A 21,893-nucleotide genomic window follows, 5' to 3' on the forward strand; every position below is an offset into this window, starting at 1 on the left:
CATTACCTACAAGTCATATAAATGTGATGAAAATCAAAAGTGCCAATCTGTGAGGTCACGTTGATAGCTTCATCCTGGTTCTGCTTTTAGATATTCTGATAGAGGCACTGAGGTTAGACAGGCAGTCACTCCTTAGTTGCAAAGATCATATGCCCACCTTTTATTATAAAATTGTGGAAAAAAATAAGTTTTTATGTTATGGTGATTCAGCTAAACAATTTACCTTAGATATTTCATGAAGAGTTTAAGATACCATAATACAGTTTTCACTCAAATAAATAGTGAAAAAGTCCTCACTAAATCACATATTGTTTCTTTGGATAGCTGTAGTAATTACAGATATATTAATATCGAGATCACTTTGTCAAATGGAATTATACTTATTTCTGCTGTTAGTGCCATAATCCTAAAAGAGAAGAATTGAATGGTGTTTCGCTCTTCAGAATCTGAGTAATAGTTTTGGAGAAATTGTAATATGTATAACTTCAGATTTACCTGTTTTGAACATGAAACCAATTGCTGTCTTATGCAGAAGCTCAAGATCTCGTACCCGGAAAAGGAAACGGGTCACATCGGGTGGAGAGGAAACACAGGATAGCAGTGCTGCAATGTAGCACTATAAAATGGGCACCAGGCTTTTATTCTGTGTGTGTCTGTCACATGTGTCGAATGCTGGTTAGTTTGAAAAATAAATGCCTTTCACAAACCAAAAAATGATACTTTACAGAGACTGCAGAAGGTATGCAAAGAGAACAGTTGAGCTGCAGATGGCACACACACAGAGTGAAAGCTACATGTCCTCTGTGGCCCATTTATACAGGTACCGTGGTGCTGCAACATGCTGTTCGCTCTATATCTGATGTGATGTATTTCCTTACTTGGGTATGTAATCACGAATTTCCACATAAAACACCTGACAGTTTTGTCTCCAAAACAGATAAATCCAAAGTTTTAAATATTGTAATTTCTAAGAAACTAGTCATTGATTTTGAAGAGTGGAACACCACTTTTCAAGGTACGGTTAGCTGCTTAAATTGCTATAATATTAGTAAAAAAACAAAATTGATGCTGATATCTCTATAATTAAAAGAGCTATAAAAAGTGACTATACGTAATTCATTCAGGACATTTTCATAAATCATCTGGGTAAAAACAGAATGATGATATCTTACGCACTTCTGTAAGTATTTAAGGTGAATGTCTTGGCTGAATCACCCTATAAACATAACGTGTTGGTATGGGGCTACATACCCCTTTACTTTGTTTATCATAAATTCAACTCATATGTAAACAAATTCCTGCTCAGCAAGTGCAATGCATTTAGATCAGATGTTGTGACACCACTGGAAACGGTTGCTACTTATCTATTAGTTATTTCATTTTTATTCTTATCTAAGTGGCACAATAAGACACAAAAAGCATTGCAAGTCTTCACTGTTTTTTTCCAGTCATTATGTTAGGTGCTTAACGAGTTTAATTCTCATTTCAATTCTAATTCGACAGTTGCTTTCCCTTTCCTGCTAGTTGCACATGTACAGTCCTGTTGTTCGTATCAGCTGTGATAACATATGAAATTGTTGTGTGTTCTGCAGTGAATGAGAGGTATGGAAATCCTCAGAAGAACAGCAAGAAACAGATTGTGCGTAGTGTCATTGAAAACTATGTAGGGAATAATTCGTCATTACTGGTACAGCGGAATTCACTAATGATATGTGGGTTTACTGGAGTTTCTGTCTTCAGTATATTAAGTATGCAGAAAAAAAAATTGGACGCTTGTCCACGGACTACTGCTGACAACACGAGAAGTCAGCAGTTGTGTGTGATAAGAAAATGTGACAATTTTGCGTGATTTTCTATGCAATTGAAGGAGCAGGTGTGAGAATTGGACGGCTTCACAGATGTCGCTGTCGATCAGCTTGTCATCTGTGTTGCAGACGACAGCATCAGTTGTAAACTGGATTCCTTGAATCCTGCTACAAAAGGAGTTGTGAGATTACCAGATGACTGATGACTGATTGTAAGTATCATCATATGTGGCTTTAGTATTTGGTTGTACAATGAAGTCTTGACAATCTGTTTTTACATTAAGTGTGTTGTACGTAAATAAAATATGCTATGTTTGTGACAGTTTTTCTGCTGTCCAGTTTCTCATAACTTTCACTTTCCACCTGATCCATTGTAAAGTGTATTATGGCATTATACACATTAGCTTTTTATTGTTCTTATAAATTATACTAAATGTAATTCAAAGTTCTAATTTGCCTACTGTGTACTACTTTTACAAATCACATATATAGAGAATTTGACATTTTTTGTTTGGCTGTTACTGTACATTGATTCTACAGCTGTAGCTTGATCGTCTCCTGCCTCGGATTCCAGAGATGGGGAGGACGGTGCAGCTGCAGACTGTAGTAATCGTAATTGGACGGACAAAAAAAAATCTACTCACCAGGCAGTGGCAGGAGAAAATATATATAAAAGTATTGAAATTTGCAAGCTTTCTTACCCTGTGGCCCCTTCTTCTGGCAGAAGGATTGAAGGAGGAGGAAGAGAGATGAAAGAAAAGAGCTGATGAAGTTTAGGAAATGGGGACAGTTCAGAAAAGCTTCCCCAGAACCCTTGGTCAGCGGAGACATGGCAGTCGTTTTCCTTCACCCATTCAACCCTTCTGCCAAAAGAAGATGCCACTAGCTCCATATGCTTGCAGATTTCGATATTGTTTCTTCACCCACCGCTTGGTGAGTAGGTTTTCTTCATCTATACAATTACATTATATTTTCAAAAATGATTCTTTTCATTGATATACTGTAATACTCATTCGGACACGCCTGTACTCTATACATTGTTACCTACATTCCACAGCAGTAGACTGCAATGAGGTAACACTGAACAAGGAGGAATATGTAGTACAATGTTTACTTCCTTGCTAAAATTATGATTGTTTGAGTATAAGTATTGTCATTGCTTGTGTTTAATAACAAAAATGAATGCATTACTCTTTAACGTTACTCACCGTACTTTTGATAATACTCTACGTTAACCGATGAACGTAAACGTAAAAGACTTTCTTCCTAAGTTATCATGTTCCCTTGCAATAAGAGACATTAATGACAGGACACATTGAAAATTTGTTAAGATAATAATATCAATACCTCTATGAGGTCTGTTCAAAAAATCGTGGAAAATTCATAATTTCATTGGTGCAAAATGCGGTTGGCATCGCTGCACAATCCTTTGTTTAATGCGTAACAGCTGGAAGTTTTGTTATTGTATGTCTGCCAGTTACTGTTTAGTGCTGTATTGAAAAGAATGTTGTGTCGCACAGTTTGTGAATTATGAGGTGGTGGTGTTAGAGGAACAACGTGTCTGCATTACATTTTGTGTGAAACCCAAGAAAGCCTTTACAGAGCCACACCAAATGATGCAGGTAGCCTACAGTGATGAGTGTTTAAGCTGTACTCAGTGTTACGAATGATTCACATGGCTTAAAATGGCCTCATGGAAGTTAAAGATGGCCCTCATTTTGGATGTCTGGCGGTTTTCGGTGAATAAGGGTGGCAGCGTGGTACTAGTGTGCAAGACTCACACTCCCCCTTGGCTGTTGAACTTACTTGGAGTTGCTTCGCCAATCTTCTTTCAGGATAGTCGGCTGCGATATTCGGCCCAGCTTCTTCTCCAAAGAATAGATGCTACTGTGGAGGAATTTTTCTATACTTTTAAATAACTCGGTACACTTGAGAATACTTTGAACTCAGTCTCACTGTATTTTTATAACACAACAGTTTTCATACACTGAAACATTTCCTGCAAGCACAACACCTTCCAGTCCGACAGAAGCTATTGCAATCATCTTTCTGTAAATACAGTTTATAAATCTCTCCAAGTTTAACAAGACAACTGTCCAGACTTTGACAGTAGGTGAGAGAATGAATGAATAAAAAGCCCCTTCTTTTCTTTCATTAACCTTCAGATGTTCACAACAATAATGTTTTACGTTGCACAGAGTACGACGCATTTATTCCTTGAGCGGGCTGTGTAACTTCTTAGGCGGGCTCAGCGACTACCTGCTCACGCCGATCATCCGTCTGATACACGTCCGTCCGGCACACACATAATTGTGGGGCAGTAGACATGTTTCTACTTTACCACACTTATCCCTAAAATAACATGTGTTCGAGATGATGGAATTATGAGTGTCTCTGGAATTTACCCCGAAATTCTCAAGGCACTACAGATGCCCTTCAACATCTACTGATGACACCCGTATTGAGAACATCAACGAAATTGTGTGTGCCAGTCGAAGACTGACTGACTGGGAGATTTTACAGAAGAATGTAACATTTCAGTTGGGAAGGAAATGGCCCAAAATGTGGCAAGACAAATCGTCACTCTTGCATCATGGTAATGCGCCTGTGCATTCATCCCCATTGTTGCAAGACTATTGCACAAAAAATGAAATCACTGTGCAGCGTCATCCTTCTTACTCTCCGGACGTGACCCCTAAAGACTTGTTTTCATTTCCAAAGTTGAAAACACCATTGAAAGGGCGAACATTTGCAACAATGGACGTGAAAGAAACTTCGCACATGGTGCTTCGCACAATCCAGCAAGAGGTGTCCCGAGACTGCTTCAAGGAGTGGGGATGACATTGGGAGCAATGTATCAGTTGTAGAGGAGAGTGTTTCAAAGGAGACCATACACAATAAGTAAAAAGTAAGGGTAGAAAAGTTTTGTGGACAAAGTTTCAGGGTTTTTTGAACAGATGTTGTACTCAGTAAGCTACTTTACAGTCTGTGGCAGAGGGTGTCTTTTGTACCAGTGTCACCTTCCCCATTTCCTCTTCTAATTGCTAATGGTGTATGAAAAAAACAACTGTTCATAAGCCTCCATATTACCTTAAATTTTTGTGATTTTACCTTTATAGCCCGTATGTGAGTTTTATGTAGGAGAAAGCAATTGAATGGTTAAAGCTTTTGCAAACATATGCTCTCAGAATTTTCTTTGCACAGTAAGGACACACCATGATACTAGATCCCAGACTGAGGAGCAGTGCTCAAGTGTTGGTCAAACTATTGATTTGCAAACTGTTTCCTTTGACACTGGGCTAAACATTTTGCAGGGACTCTTCTGCCAAATTTCAGTATTATTTACTTTTCCTATAACTAGTTTTACGTGGTTGTTGCAATTCAGGTAATTCCATAAAAATTCTCCCAGATATTTAAGAGATTTGACCGTTTCCAGTGACTGGTTTGCCTCGAAGAATAGCAGTGATGCAAAGAGTGAACTGTTATTGCAGTTGGTTATTGGAAAACAGGAATTTGTGCTGTAGTTTAGGTGAGAGTGAGTGAGTGTAGTATAGGTGGATAATTTTATGTAACATCATAAATCCTCTCTGAGATACTGAAGCATACATTGTAACATCTATCTGAATGTCTGGTTCTGTCTCGTTTTTTTTGTATTAGCAGTCATCATGTCATCCACATCAGAAACAATTTAAGTGCTTGTATTCACTTTTAATTAAGTCTGATTTTATCTAGGAGGAAATAAAAAGGTAATTTTATGTAGGCGAAAATAAAAGTGTAACGACAATTCAGAACTAGGGAACATCAGAACGTTTACGAAGTCCTAAGTACATAGAAAGTGGAATAAACTGTATCTGGAAGTGAAGCACAAAAAGTAAAACCAGGATAGCAATGGGGAAAGAGGCATTTTATAAGAGAAGGAGAGTTTTCTGAAGCAATATGGAATATGGTTTAAGGGAAAGACTGATAAAGTGCTTTGTATGGAGTGTTGTGTACAGTGCTGAAATGGCGCAATTATGAAGAGAGACGGAGTGAGGCGGTGTGGTTTTGAGATGTGGACTTGGAGGAAGACTGCAAAAACCAATTGGATGAATAGGTGAAAATAAGGCATTACTGAGAAGAGTAAGAGAGTGGAGATGATCACTGAGTGTAATAAAAAGAGGGAAGAGAAACTGGATAGGGCATATTTTATGAAAGAAGGAGGTTTGTGTGAAAACAGTCTGAGAAGGGCATGTAAAAGACATGCAAGGAAGAGATTACAGATTCCATACAAAGTACTGGAGGGCAGCACCTATGGCAGTGTTAAGAAGAAAGATATGGACCGCTAGAATTGGGGATGCGAAAGATGCTCTAACATAGCAGAACTATGATGATGATAATGGTGACGATGATATTAGAGTTTCTTCATCAGATTGAAATTAACTGTTGATCTTTCTATATTAATCATTTCCAAAATGACTTCCAACAGTTTTATTGACTAACCAACATTTATTAAGCGATGACAGAAGAAAATGCACATAAATTATATGGCAATGCCCAAGCTTTTGGAGCCAGTGGCTCTTTTTGGCAGAAGGGTTGAAGGGAAAGTACGAGGGATGAAGGAGAAGGACTGGTGAGGCTTAGGACAGGGGGAAAGTTATGGAAAAATTGCCAATAGTCCTGAGTCTGGGGAGATTTACCGAATGGGATGAGAAGGAAAGACTGATTGTTGGTGTCTGCACTGGGGTGAGATAAGTCTTCCCATATCCTAAACCGTGTCAATTCCTGTCCTTCGTCCCTCTTCCTTTCCTATCAATCCTTCTGTCAGAAGGTGCTAGTGACTCTGAAAGGTCGCACATTTCTGTATCTTTAATATATTTTTCTCCTGCCACCACGTGGTGAGTAGATTTTTTTATCTCCACACATTATACTATATTTTCAAATGTTGATTCTTTTTCATTGATGTAAATCAATATTTATTACAAGCTTGCATACAGAGTTGTATATCGAGCAGATACTAAGTTCTCTGAGTCCCTCCTCGGCAGGCCTTGTGGTGTCGGGGCACTATGCAGCATCTGCTGTGTTGTATGAACATCTGCTGACAAACACCAGCTGCCGTGTGCTGCACGAGGAGTAGCTCAAACAAATATTTGAACTAATACAGGATTTATACTTACAAGTGACACATTTCTGTGATATTTAAACATCGTACTCTTTTTTAATAACATTAATTTCAGATACACTTACTCATTTATAGATGATGAGGGTACAGAAAACTTTGTACCATTAACACTTTCAGGGAAAAATGCGAATTTCATTCAGCTAAATTGTGTGCCCCCACAATGTGTAGGTATTTACCATTACTATAGTGGTTATCAGCTAGCCACATCAATTTAATGTGAATCAAGAATTATTTTATACTGTTACTGTTGGTGTTATTCTGACATACTGAAAGTAGAAATTTATGCAGAACAGAATTAGTGAAGAACCTCAAAGTAGAGTAGCTTAACCCCAACGTTGCAACCCATATCTGCCAGATTTAATTGCAAGATGCAGTTACTTTAAGAGCCCAACCATAACACTGTAATGAGCCTAGGTATTTGATCTTTTTAAGGGATGTTACTAAATGGACACACCAACAGTTTTTAAATACTCTCGCCATACATGGTGCATGTTTAATTGACAGGTGCGATGAAAGTTTGTTGTATCTTATGTCTTACTTAAGTAAAACGGCTGACAAGTAATTTTAATATTGTCGTTTTCATTCCAGTGTCATCAGAGTGAACTTCCCTCGTCTTATTAAATTGGTAAGTTACAAAGTATATATCCATGATCTTTATAATTTCAGCTTCTTGATATTTTTTGAATTAGTTTGTTATTTATATATTAGTTCTTAGAATACTGCAAGAATTTGTGATCGTGCCAAGAAGGCATCCATTATTAATGTTATTTTATACCTTTATATTTTGATGGATTACACCAGGATGTATATTTAAAAAGGAAGGAGGGAAGAAGGACATTACCAATTTCCAGGTGTGAGTGTACAGAATTCGCATAAACATTAGAGATGAGATTTTCTGTACTCTCATCGTCTATAAATGAGCTAATGTGTGCATAACTAATTTTATTATAATTTCAATGATGATTAAATAGGACAAGGGTAGTACAAAATGTTGTTATTTGTATGTAGATGATATCCTATAAATGTTCAAATATTTGTTTGGTATTTTCATTATTTATTTGAGATACCCCTGGGGCAGCATGCGGTAAACGAGTTTGACAGCAGACATCCCTACATCGTAGCAGGTGCTGTCAGTGACTGCCAAGGTCGATCTCAGAGTATAATGTCGGAAGCCAGTCTTATAATAATTAAGCCGTGCGGTATTAGCCGAGCGGTCTGAGGCGCTGCAGTCATGGACTGTGCGGCTGGTCCTGGCGGAGGTTCGAGTCCTCCCTTGGGCATGGGTGTGTGTGTTTGTCCTTAAGATAATTAGGTTAAGTAGTGTGTAAGCTTAGGGACTGATGACCTTAGCAGTTAAGTCCCATAAGGTTTCACACACATTTGAACATTTTTTATAATAGTTAATATTGCCTTCACAGAATATATAAGGGTGAATTTTTCATAGCAACAGTACTCAAAAAGGAGCCTTCAGACATTCAACAGTGAGATCAAAAAATAAGAACTATTGTTCCGCAGCATGTACCAGTCACTATTAAATATGAGGAAGGAAGTCTCAAAATTTAATATATTTTTGAATGGTCTCGAAGGAGAAAGGATCAAATGTGAAAGTTGGAGCTGCACATATAGAAGCTTTGCATACACCATCCCTGTGATGGGCAAGTAGCTTATTTTCTGTGAAAAATTGTCTGGGGCAGTGGTCGCAGAGAGTGCAGTGGATGTGCTACACCCATCTAGCAACAATTCGCACCCAGCCGAGGCAGCCGGCCCAGTGCGGCATCTGGTGATGGCCTGGTTCACACAGCCTTTACAGAGGAGCAGCCGACATGTCCTGTACAAGCTCTAATTGGGGTTCACTTTACCAGAACTTGTGAGTTTAATTGTGTAGTGGAGCATTAATTTCAGTTTATACAGTGACCTTGTAAGGTAAATTTCAATTTATACAGTTACTGTGAGAGACAAATTTCAGTTTAGACAGTGAAACTGTTCAGTGAATGTCATTAATTTATAATCAAACGATGAAAAATCCAGGATGGAATGTAACAATGTGGCTGCAGTTGCGTGAGACTGCCCCCCCCCCCCCTCCCTCCCCCCGAAAGGCTTACTGAGCTTTATTTGTGACAGTCTTTTTGTTGTACCTATATGCGACTCGGCATCCCTGCTGTATGGTCATTAGTTTATAAGTCTTAGATAAAAAGAAGTGTGTAACATGTACTATTAGTAAGTTCTTAATTATTGTCAATACCAGTAATGTCAGTTATTGTCTTTTTAAATATTATTTGTGAGGAGATTGACAAACATAGTTCTGAAAGTGGGAAAATGAAGTATTCAAAAAATTTATACAGTTAGTGTCACACTTGACAACAAGAATGCACAAAGGATTTTCTGACACTGACAACAGATATTCAATAATTGATGAAAGGTTTTCGCAGAGAGACAAGAGATTCTGGAACTGTTTGTGGCACAGATTATAAACGCCTTGATTTAGGTTCAGAATTAAATGGGGTAACATATAAACTAGAAAAGAGAGTGGAATGAGCATTAAAACACTACAAGATTTAAATGATCATCTACATCTGGTGGAAGAGAAATTAGAAAGCAAAGTTGCACATTTACATATCATTAAATTGGTACAGAATGTTCTGGTGAATAGAAAGCAAGTATCAGAAAAAGTTCTACAAGATGGATGTTGTCTTGAAAGGAGAATATAAGATGAACATCAACAAAAGCAAAACAAGGTTAATGGAATGTAGTCAAATAAAAGCGGATGATGCTGAGGGAATTAAATTAGGAAACAAGACCCTTAAAGTAGTAGATGAGTTTTGCTATTTGGGCAGTAAAATAACTGATGATTGCCAAAATAGAGAGGATATAAAATGTAAACTGGCGATGGCAAGGAAAGTGTTTCTGAAGAAGAGAAATTTGCTAACATGGAGTATAGATTTAAGTGTCAGGAAGTCGTTTGTGAAAGTATTTCTATGGACTGTAGCCATGTATGTAAGTGAAACATGATGATAAACAGTTTAGACAAGAAGAGAATAAAAGCTTTTAAAATGTGGTGCTACAGAAGAATGCTGAAGATTAGATGGGTAGATCACATAACTAATGAGGAGGTACTAAATAGGATTGGAGAGACAAGAAATTTATAGCTCAACTTGACCAAAGAAGGGATCAGTTGATAGAATACATTCTAAGATGTCAAGGGATCATCAAATTAGTAATGGAGGGAAATGTGTGGGGTAAAAATCATAGAGGGAGACCAAGAGAAGCAGATTCAGAAGGTTGTAGGTTTCAGTAGTTATTCAGAGATGAGAGTAGTGTGGAAAGCTGCATTAAACCAGTATTCTGACTGAACTGGAGACATAGGATAACTTAGAACAAGTCACAACTAAGGATTTTGAAATGCTTGCAGTAATTAGAAATGAAATAGAACCTTGGTTGGGAAATCTGGAAACTGATTCCAATAAAGATTTGATAGAGGATAAGTTGCTCTCTGCTGTTACTACTGTACAAGCTGAGATTGGAACCTCATTAAATAATGAAGTGTATAAATGACCTGCTACATGGGATTCACATGTCAAAAAGAACCTGTCAGAAGTGATTTAAGCTAATAATTTTTATTTGGCTCCAGTATGTGTATATAAAAAACATTATTAATTTTAGAATAGTATATAAAATACTGAAAACATGTAGCATAAGTCTTAAAGTAATTACTTCACACATATATACTATTCCATAGCCAGTTATATTAGAATGCCTCATGACCAGGAAGTAGTGGTATTCGTTAAGGAATGTTTATCAGTGTGGGAGAGAAATAGAAGGAAAGATGGAAACATGAGACCTCTGTGGTGCCCTTTGAGGGAATTAGTTATTGTTAAAAGTCATAAGCACAGTATAAAAAGTGAGAAAATAGTTGAAAAATTCTATCCGTTATAGTAATATTTTTTACTTGTTACAGAGAAGTACCAATTTCATGGTTGGAAATTAAGCTTATACAGGAGAGTCTACCAGATAAGATAATGCTAGAATCGGCAATGTGAGACGAAGGAGAAGATCCTTTGGGATTCTCCCTCTCTGAGAGATAAACTCTAATGAGTGATTGAATCAATTCCCTGACAAGTTTCTAAATTAAGATTACTGGTTTATAATTTTACTTATTTTGTGTGGTGAGGTTTTGAAGGTTCGATTTATTGAGTGATGACTTTTTTAAGAGTTTGTATGTATTTCTCTGATTGATAACACTAATGTGGTATAGGTTTTGTACAAAGAGAATTTACATTTTCTGGAATTTTCTGAATGACAATATGGATGAGTTTCTATAATTTTCTGAGGCTGATTAGCTTAACAGCAATATAAGTTCCTGCCTGTTCATATGTAACAAATTTAAGAAAGGTCTGCATGTATCACTAATTACTCGTATCGATTTGTAGTCTGGTTCAAATGTCAAACTGAAGTGTTATAGCATCACTCTCCATAGGCTTTCCTTAATAGGGTGTAAGAACCTTTTTCTGGGCATTTGGGGATTAAGCTGGTGGTGTATGTCCTGTGGGTTTGATGAGCACCTGTATCCTCTGGTCCACCAACAAAGAACCTCCCAGGAAGGGATCCTGGTGTAGCGGATGGGAAAGGCATCTATCTTCAAGAGCTGTCTTCTTTTTTTATTCAGTCTTAACATCTCTAACCTTTCTTTTCATTTCTTACTTCCCCTTGTGGATATGATTCTATTGTCTTGTTATCCATGTTCAAATATTCCACTGCATGAACCTGTCTACTTTCCAGTATACTGAAGACCTGTTTTTAGAGATCTGCCAGAGTTGAGGCTGTGGTGTCGTAAGCACAGCACACACTACCAGGCAGCACGATAGCACTGATAGGTCGGCAACCCACTCCAGAGACGGTCTATAGCCCAGCAATTGCCCCACCAATAAGGCGCAACAGTGGCACCGCCAGAGAAATGATGTGTGTCTGTGCTACAGCAGAGCGGGCAGTTGCGAGTCAGCTCGACTATTGAGAAGATCACCTTCTACTTGTGTACTTCTTGCCACATCGTACTTCGTGCCACACCGTCTGCTTCTAGTGAGTCCACGCCAGCCCGTCTGTAGTGAACATTCTAGTTGGACAAGAAATGTTTACTATCTAGCCTTAGCTTCTGGAAACAGTTGAACTTCAGGATCTTCTGCCTGAGACAGTTGGTACAAAGTTGAGTATTTGTCATTAAATGTGTGTTCTTGTCATATATCATTATCAGTGTTCTCCTTGTTATCATCTCATAGTGTTTCCCTCAGTGCACTGTAAACAGTTGACAGAGGTGACAAATAAATTTTCGTTCTGTGATTCTGTCAATATTACAATATGACAATAACAGTTATAATAGTTTCCAATTTCTTTTTATATGGTATTGTGCTGGAAAGAAATTAAGATTTTTGTAAAAATGAAACCTTATTAAATATTATATTGAAAAATTGTGTCTTATCAAATATGGAGTATATATTTTTTTAATAGAGTAAAATAAGTAGAAGTTTGTGGTATGGCCAAATGTGACAGGTCTCTTAAAGTAGAAAGTGATTGAAATATTTATTGTATAATTACAATGACAACTCTTATTATGATATCTCATATTTGAATTAGATGGCTGAAGGGGTACAAAATTTTCCGTGGTAATAATTCTGGTTACAGTTAGTTGGTTAATCAGAAACTCCGATACTGTAGTTGTGTACAAATGAACAAGCGTGACAAATCTTGCATTAGTGGGAATTTATTCGGAAGTTAGATAAATCCATATTCACGAGATTTAAAGTTACCTATATTTTGTATCGATTTTAGTTTAGATCACATTCTGTTGTTGCTCTGTATGAGGTATTTCTTTTGGGATTCATGTAGCGACGAGAGTAGATGAGTGGCGCCTGATGTCATCACAAGTAAAGCGAAGATATCTCCACATTATACGCTGGTCTGAGGAATAGTGATGACCCAAATGTCTGACAAACAATAATGTTGACTCTGTTGATGTTATTTGTAATTTCATTTATTTTGTCAGTTAAATGTTAGACTCGGTGAAAATCAGAGTCACTGTATGCTAAGAAAAGAATAAATCATGCATTTATCTTCAAATAGAGTTCCAAATTAATGAATAACTATGGAGTATCTGTCAGGAACCTGACGACTTTTACTAAGTACAGAAGTGTTTGATGGTGACGGACTCTTGCTTAGCTTAGGAAATAGAAACAGGCTTATCCATTTATATGGGGTGGAATATATGAGCATACAGAATCTGATTAAATTAAATTCTGAAATTTTCCCACAAGTATTAGAGTCGTGAAAGTTTCTGTACCCTCATCATCTATAAAAGAGCTAATGTGTGTCCAACTAATACATCTAACATCGAAAGCACAAGAGTAGTCATAAAAGTTGTTACTTTTATGGATATGATATCCTGTACATGTTTAAATATTAGTTTTGTATTGTTGTTCTTTGTTTGAGGTACTCCTTGGGAGTCAAGGAGTGGATGAAGTTCATACATCATAGAAGGTGTTCATGGGGCTACCAATGCTGTACAGAGTGACAACGAGGACCTCAGTGTATGTCGTCCTGTGTAATTCTGCGAGGTGGAAAACTGCAGTATATTGAATTTAATTGATGAAAGGAGAAAATATAAAAACGCAGTAAATGAAGCAGGCAAAAGGGAATACAAACGTCTCAAAAATGAGATCGACAGGAAGTGCAAAATGGCTAAGCAGGGATGGCTAGAGGACAAATGTAAGGATGTTGAGGCTTATCTCACTAGGGGTAAGATAGATACTGCCTACAGGAAAATTAAGGAGACCTTTGGAGAAAAGAGAGCTACTTGTATGAATATCAAGAGCTCAGATGGAAACCCAGTTCTAAGCAAAGAAGGGAAAGCAGAAAGGTGGAAGGAGTATATAGAGGGTCTATACAAGGGCAATATTCTTGAGGACAATATTATAGAAGTGGAAGAGAATGTAGATGAAGATGACATAGGAGATATGATGAGAGCCAGTCCTGACAAAACTCTACCATCTGGTGAGCAAGATGTATGAGACAGACGAAATACCCTCTGACTTCAAGAAGAATATAATAATTCCAATCCCAAAGAAAGCAGGTGTTGACAGATGTGAAAATTACCGAACTGTCAGTTTAATAAGTCACAGCTGCAAAATACTATTGCGAATTCTTTACAGATGAATGGAAAAACTAGTACAAGCTGACCTTGGGGAAGATCAGTTTGGATTCCGCAGAAATGTTGGAACACGTGAGGCAATACTGACCCTACGACTTATCTTAGAAAATAGATTAAGGAAAGGCAAACCTACATTTCTAGCATTCGTAGACTTAGAGAAAGCTTTTGACAATGTTGACTGGAATACTCTCTTTCAAATTCTAAAGGTGGCAGGGGTAAAATACAGGGAGCAAAAGGCTATTTACAATTGTACAGAAAGCAGATGGCAGTTTCTAAGAGTAGAGGGGTATGAAAGGGAAAGCAGTCGTTGGGAAGGGAGTGAGACAGGGTTATAGCCTATCCCCGATGTTATTCAATCTGTATATTGAGCAAGCAGTAAAGGAAACAAAAGAAAAATTTGCAGTAGGTATTAAAGTCCATGGAGAGGAAATAAAAACGTTGAGGTTCGCCGATGACATTGTAATTATGTCAGAGGCAACAAAGGACTTGGAAGAGCAGTTGAACGGAATGGACAGAGTCTTGAAAGGAGGATATAAGATGAACATCAACAATAGCAAAACGAGGATAATGGTCAACAAAAGCAAAACGAGGATAATGGAATGTAGTCGAATTAAGTTGGGTGATGCTGAGGGAATTAGATTAAGAAATGAGACACTTAAAGTAGTAAAGGAGTTTTGCTATTTGGGGAGCAAAATAACTGATGATGGTCAAAGTAGAGAGGGTATAAAATGTAGACTGGCAATGGCAAGGAAAACATTTCTGAAGAAGAGAAATTTGTTAACATCGAGTATAGATTTAGGTGTCAGGAAGTCGTTTCTAAAAGTATTTGTATGGAGTGTAGCCATGTATGGAAGTGAAACATGGACAATAAATAGTTTAGACAAGAAGAGAATAGAAGCTTTCGAAATGTGGTGTTACAGAAGAATGCTGAAGATTAGATGGGTAGATCACATAACTAATGAGGAGGTATTGAATAGAATTGGGGAGAAGAGGAGTTTGTGGCACAACTTGACAAGAAGAAGGGACTGGTTGGTAGGACATGTTCTGAGGCATCAAGGGATCACAAATTTAGCATTGGAGGGCAGCGTGGAGGGTAGAAATCATGGAGGGAGACCAAGAGTTGAATACACTAAGCAGATTCAGAAGGATGTAGGTTGCAGTAAGTACTGGGAGATGAAGAAACTTGCACAGGATAGAGTAGCATGGAGAGTCTCAGGACTGAAGGCGGCAACAACAACAACAACAACAACAACAATGAGAATAATGATAACAGCAACAAAGATAATGAACTCACAGAAGCTAAAAATGTGATTGATATAACCCTTCAGTATATCAAACAAAGTGCTGTGTTTACCACAACAGACATTTTATGGTTTAGGAAGTGAAAGAACATTGCAGCAAAATGGAGATTATCATCTGGTAAGCAAAAGAACATTATAGACTTTTTTCATCCTGCCTAAGAACAGAACATTTTTATAGTGACTGAGCATTAAACTGCAATCTTCTTTCCTTTTTTAAAATTTTTTAGCATTTGATTTCTCATGTTTTAAATAGTTCAGTGCAGTTCAGTTGTGTGTCAGTGGAGTACTGTAATAAAGTTTGTACAGACGTTAAACTTTCACTCACAGTAACATTATCTTACTATATGATACAGATATATTTTACCGATATATTTTACAGATATATTTTACAGTATAGGTACTACTGTTCGTTACACTTTCCTGTAAGATTTTTAAGTGTGTCAACTTTTTATATTTGTATTGTCACTGTTTTAACATACTGCAATATTTCAGACAGTATTTCCAGTTGAAAATGAATGTTGTATTGAGCTGTTTTGTGCTATTATGGGTCAATAAAAGTTTTCTTCTGATAATCTGACCTCTTTTTGGGTTCCAACCATGCTCCCAGCCTCATAGGGGACAAATTGGCAAGGTTCTACTTTTTTCCAAGTGATTTATATTTATTTTGTGATAATAGCAGTTCTTGTAAAATATTATTTTTGTTAATAACTGCTCATAAATAAAAGACATTCATTGTTTCAATAGATTACAAATAAACTATCAGGAATAATAAAAATGTTAATTGAAAATTTATTTTTACTGAATTGTAAAGAAAGACATAAAATACTTCTGAAAATGTTACTTTTGAAATGAATTAGGTACTTACGTAATACCATACATCAATAAAAGCATTGCATCACCCCTTTGTCATGTAAATGTGTTGCTGTTGTAATTGTTCCTGCACCAGCCAGAAGGTCACCCTGACTTTGTAAATACACACAGTTACCACCATAGGTAGAAGAGTGCACTTGGATTAATTGGAGCATTTCAGTTGAGAATAAAGCACCAGTAGGGACGCATTACATATGTCTGTGGAACACAGAAAGTTTGTTGACAGGGGAAGTTGCGCCCATACATGTGCACTGGAGTCAAAGCGATGTGGTGCAGACATGGAATCAGTTCCAATTGACAGGTAGTTGACAGTTTTCAGTAAATTTGTTCCTGTTTGAAAGGCGCATGGGATGATTGATATCTGTGATTTTTTAAGTCAAAGGATATATGGGCTGAATGCTCTAGAATTGAATTCAGCATTCAGAAAGGCTCAGTGGTGTCATGGTTTGCATCAAAATCTTAGGAGATAATTACATAATGTGGATCTCCATTTCCAATGACTGTGGCAAGCACCACATTGTATACGACATTGTGGATTCCATTACAGATGAGCAAAAAATATTGTAGAAATTTGGATCTGTTTGTACACTTATGATCACAGACAACATGTTTGGAGACAACCCAGCAGTATCATATGCCTCCAACACTATGTCCTACATGTGCAACAAGATTATGGTGGAGTGATGTCCTGGGGTGGCTTTACATGTGGTCAGTGTACAGCTCTCATGGTTGTTGAGGGTAATCTCACTGCTATGTGGTACAGGGGTGAGATTCTGCAATCAATAGTGGGACCGTATTACCATTATTTTGGTGACAGTCATATTTTGATGGACAAGTAAGTTGCATGCTCATCATGCTGTTCTTGTGAACACATTCCATCTGCACACTGTGATAACCAGAATGGGATGGCCTGCCTGTTCCTTGTACGTGAACCCAAACAAACATGGGTGTGATCAATTGAAACAATGTTTTTGGATATTAACAGCGATCACTTACTCTGTCACACATATACAGAATATCCACTGAAGAGTGGGGTGATTTCTATGAGGTGGTGTGCCTCAAGAGATTCAATGCAGCATTCGAGCAATGGGACATTTCACCATGTATTGACGTTGATTGTGAGTGCTATGAAAAAACACATGAGAAACAGGTTGTTCTGTCATCACACAAGTGTTGTTGTTGGTGTATTTTTTTTTTTTTTTTTTTTTTTTACATGTAAATAAATAATAGATGTTTCAGAGCTAATTTTTGTTTTCTGTGCGATAAATTTCGAAATAAAGGGGTGACACAAAATGTTCGTTGATATGTGTACAATGTTATAATTAACCAATCATTATCTGTTTCATTACTTAGTTTTCAAAGTTCATAAACAGTTGTATGTTCAGACATTGAGATTGATATTTAGAAACATACATATATCACGAGAAGTCAACAATTCTTAATAAATAACCAGCTTTAATTGTATTTAAGCTTGTTACAATGGAATATGAATTTTATTATTAAAAATTTTATAAATGTGTCACACACTTACATCTGTGCTGCAGTATTTGGTTTGTCAGTATTGAAAAGCAGTATTCAAGGTACAGTATTTCATGGGTCAGTATTCGAGAACAGTATTTGATCAGTTCAGCACTGCCGTGTGTAAAAAATAACACTGGTTTCTGTGCATATTGCTATGTGAATGGAAGAAGCTAAGTTTGAAGATATTTATAATGATATTTTGTGATGGAAAAATAAAGAAGTTAGCAAAATAAATGTGTGAGGTTATTGATTTATGAAAATAACTTTGGACCAGTACATCCTGCATAGAAGATGAGTAAATTATTTTTATTTTTATTGTTCTAACAACATCCATTTTTAATTCTGCCATGTGGGTAGAGATTTTGGTTATTGTATCAAGAAAAATCACCTGCAAGTTAATTGTATGTAAAAGTGAAAATGGATTACATTAGAGGATGGATCCATGATGTAAGTGTAGGGAAGGAAAGACCATCAGTGCCAAGTAAGTGTAGAATCATGGAACAGCAATGGAAGTAAACACTTTTAAACGGGATAGGGAGTAAAGGAGTGAAACAATTTGCCAGCAGATGCCCTCAGCCCATTTTAAAATAGCATCCCCAAATTTGAATACCAGCCCAATAGTGGCAACACAGCAAAGATTATGGAAATATGGTTATGGTAAATTTGTTTTTATAGTAACTTATTGAATAATAATACTAGGGATACATAGAGATTCCATGATTTAAAAATGTTATGTTCACCAATTTGGCAACAGCCATAGTTAAGAGCAAATAAAAATTATCTGACAAAAAACAAAGCTTGTCTGCTGTGATGACTAAGTTTTAACACAAAAGAAATTATGTACTGTAATTTTATCAAACTGTATGATCTTGGAATGTATATTTATGATTGATCTTCTCTTTAGGATGGGGCTTACCTTCAACGCACTCCGGGCTTGCCTCGCTGGCGGCCAAATTACATTTTCTGTAGGAGTGGGGGTAACTCGGGTGAGCTCGCTGACCAGTTTCTCGAGCATTTTTTCACACTGTACGATGGTGAGGATCGGACGTGGCTGTGGGAACTCTACCACAAGGATGCCTACTTCTCACTCTCTAGCATGTACCTTCCTGATCAGAGCACATCACGCGATGCAAGGTAAGTACACTTCCACCGGTATTCTCTCATTATCTGTTGTGGGCTCCTAGTCTATTCTAAGCACAAATACAGTGTGGCCTATGGAACATTGATAGTTTTCAAAAGTGCGGTAGTGAGCAGATTTTTAAGAAAAACACCTTTATTTACACAAAATCAAAGATTAATGTCATATATTAGATTTACGTGGTCACTCAAGAAATTATGTCATCGTGGTGGCAGCCATTCTCTCAAACACAATTTTCAACTCTTAGCCATAAATTACTTGTAACTCAGGCCAACAGGTGTTGGTCAGTCAAACACACCTCATCTTCAATGGCAGCCTTCAGTTCCATTAACATTTTGGTTTGTTATGAGGGCAGATCCCCCCCCCACCCCCCCCACCCCCACCCACCCCACCCCCATTGAACCGTGGACCTTGCCGTTGGTGGGGAGGCTTGCATGCCTCAGCGATACAGATAACCGTACCGTAGGTGCAACCACAACGGAGGGGTATCTGTTGAGAGGCCAGACAAACGTGTGGTTCCTGAAGAGGGGCAGCAGCCTTTTCAGTAGTTGCAAGGGCAACAGTCTGGATGATTGACTGATCTGTCCTTGTAACACTAACCAAAACGGCCTTGCTGTGCTGGTACTGCGAACGGCTGAAAGCAAGGGGAAACTAAGGCCGTAATTTTTCCCGAGGGCATGCAGCTTTACTGTATGGTTAAATGATGATGGCATCCTCTTGGGTAAAATATTCCGGAGGTAAAATAGTCCCCCATTCGGATCTCCGGGTGGGGACTACTCAAGAGGATGTCGTTATCAGGAGAAAGAAAACTGGTGTTCTACGGATCGGAGCGTGGAATGTTATATCCCTTAATCGGGCAGGTAGGTTAGAAAATTTAAAAAGGGAAATGGATAGGTTAAAGTTAGATATAGTGGGAATTAGTGAAGTTCGGTGGCAGGAGGAACAAGACTTCCGGTCAGGTGACTACAGGGTTATAAACACAAAATCAAATAGGGGTAATGCAGGAGTAGGTGTAATAATGAATAGGAAAATAGGAATGCAGGTAAGCTACTACAAACAGCATAGTGAATGCATTATTGTGGCAAAGATAGACACGAAGCCCACGCCTACTACAGTAGTACAAGTTTCTATGCCAACTAGCTCTGCAGATCACGAAGAAATTGAAGAAATGTATGATGAAATAAAAGAAATTATTCAAATAGTGAAGGGTGATGAAAATTTAATAGTCATGGGTGACTGGAATTCAGTAGTAGGAAAAGGGAGAGAAGGAAATGTAGTAGGTGAATATGGATTGGGGCTAAGAAATGAAAGAGGAAGCCGCCTGGTAGAATTTTGCACAGAGCATAACTTAATCATAGCTAACACTTGGTTCAAGAATCATGAAAGAAGGTTGTATACATGGAAGAATCCTGGAGATACTAAATATCAGATAGATTATATAATGGTAAGACAGAGATTTAGGAACCAGGTTTTAAATTGTAAGGCATTTCCAGGGGCAGATGTGAACTCTGATCACACTATATTGGTTATGAACTGTAGATTAAAACTGAAGAAACTGCAAAAAGGTGGGAATTTAAGGAGATGGGACCTGGATAAACTGAAAGAACCAGAGGTTGTACAGAGTTTCAGGGAGAGCATAAGGGAACAATTGACAGGAATGGGGGAAAGAAATACAGTAGAAGAAGAATGGGTAGCTCTGAGGAATGAAGTAGTGAAGGCAGCAGAGGATCAAGTAGGTAAAAAGACAAGGGCTAGTAGAAATCCTTGGGTAACAGAAGAAATATTGAATTGATGAAAGGAGAAAATATAAAAATGCAGTAAATGAAGCAGGCAAAAAGAAATACAAACGTCTCAAAAATGAGATCAACAGGAAGTGCAAAATTGCTAAGCATGGATGGCTAGAGGACAAATCTAAGGATGTAGAAGTGAGTATCACTAGGGCCTACAGGAAAATTAAAGAGACCTTTGGAGACAAGAGAATCACTTGCATGAACATCAAGAGCTCAGATGGAAACCCAATTCTAAGCAAAGAAGGGAAAGCAGAGAGGTGGAAGGAGTATATAGAGGGTCTATACAAGGGCGATGTACTTGAGGACAATATTATGGAAATGGAAGAGGATGTAGATGAAGATGAAATGGGAGATACGATACTGCGTGAAGAGTTTGACAGAGCACTGAAAGACCTGATTCGAAACAAGGCCCCCGGAGTAGACAACATTCCATTGGAACTACTGACGGCCTTGGGAGAGCCAGTCCTGACAAAACTCTACCATCTGGTGAGCAAGATGTATGAAACAGGCGAAATACCCTCAGACTTCAAGAAGAATATAATAATTCCAATCCCAAAGAAAGCAGGTGTTGACAGATGTGAAAATTACCGAACTATCAGCTTAATAAGTCACAGCTGCAAAATACTAACGCTAATTCTTTACAGGCGAATGGAAAAACTAGTAGAAGCCGACCTCGGGTAAGATCAGTTTGGATTCCGTAGAAATGTTGGAACACGTGAAGCAATACTGCACGGGATAGAGTAGCATGGAGAGCTGCATCAAACCAGTCTCAGGACTGAAGACCACAACAACAACAACAACAACAACAACAACAACATGTATCCAAAAATGTTTAAAGACCAACAGGGATGCGTTTCAAAATCATACAGATAATCGATAGACCAACGTGTGCTGCATGCTAGGTGCATTGGGAAACAAGGTATTTTCCTCAAGAATATGAATTTGCCCCCCCCCCCCCTCCCCCTCCCATTGCCCCTGAAATTGCCACCTGAGACAGATACTCCAGTTTGCCCCTGCCCCCCCAGATCCAGGTGGTGGTAGTTGTTGGGATGTTTAAGGGGGACTAAACAACGAAGGTCATCAGTCCCCCCAGATCCAAGCCTGTTGTGCATGTG

The 21,893-nt window shown here is 37.9% G+C and overlaps 1 protein-coding gene across 1 annotated transcript in view; it reads left to right on the plus strand.

Annotated features, from left to right (window-relative positions):
• LOC126106856 (nuclear RNA export factor 1-like) overlaps positions 1-21,893 on the plus strand; it is a 169,068-nt gene that overhangs the window by 111,969 nt on the left and 35,206 nt on the right. The window contains exons 9-10 of the mRNA XM_049913252.1: positions 7,552-7,588; positions 18,755-18,984. Coding sequence (XP_049769209.1) covers positions 7,552-7,588; positions 18,755-18,984 — 267 coding nt within the window. The remainder of the gene's footprint in view (positions 1-7,551; positions 7,589-18,754; positions 18,985-21,893) is intronic.

The sequence above is a fragment of the Schistocerca cancellata genome, chromosome 10 (assembly GCF_023864275.1).
Source record: "Schistocerca cancellata isolate TAMUIC-IGC-003103 chromosome 10, iqSchCanc2.1, whole genome shotgun sequence".
Lineage (NCBI taxonomy): Eukaryota > Metazoa > Arthropoda > Insecta > Orthoptera > Acrididae > Schistocerca > Schistocerca cancellata.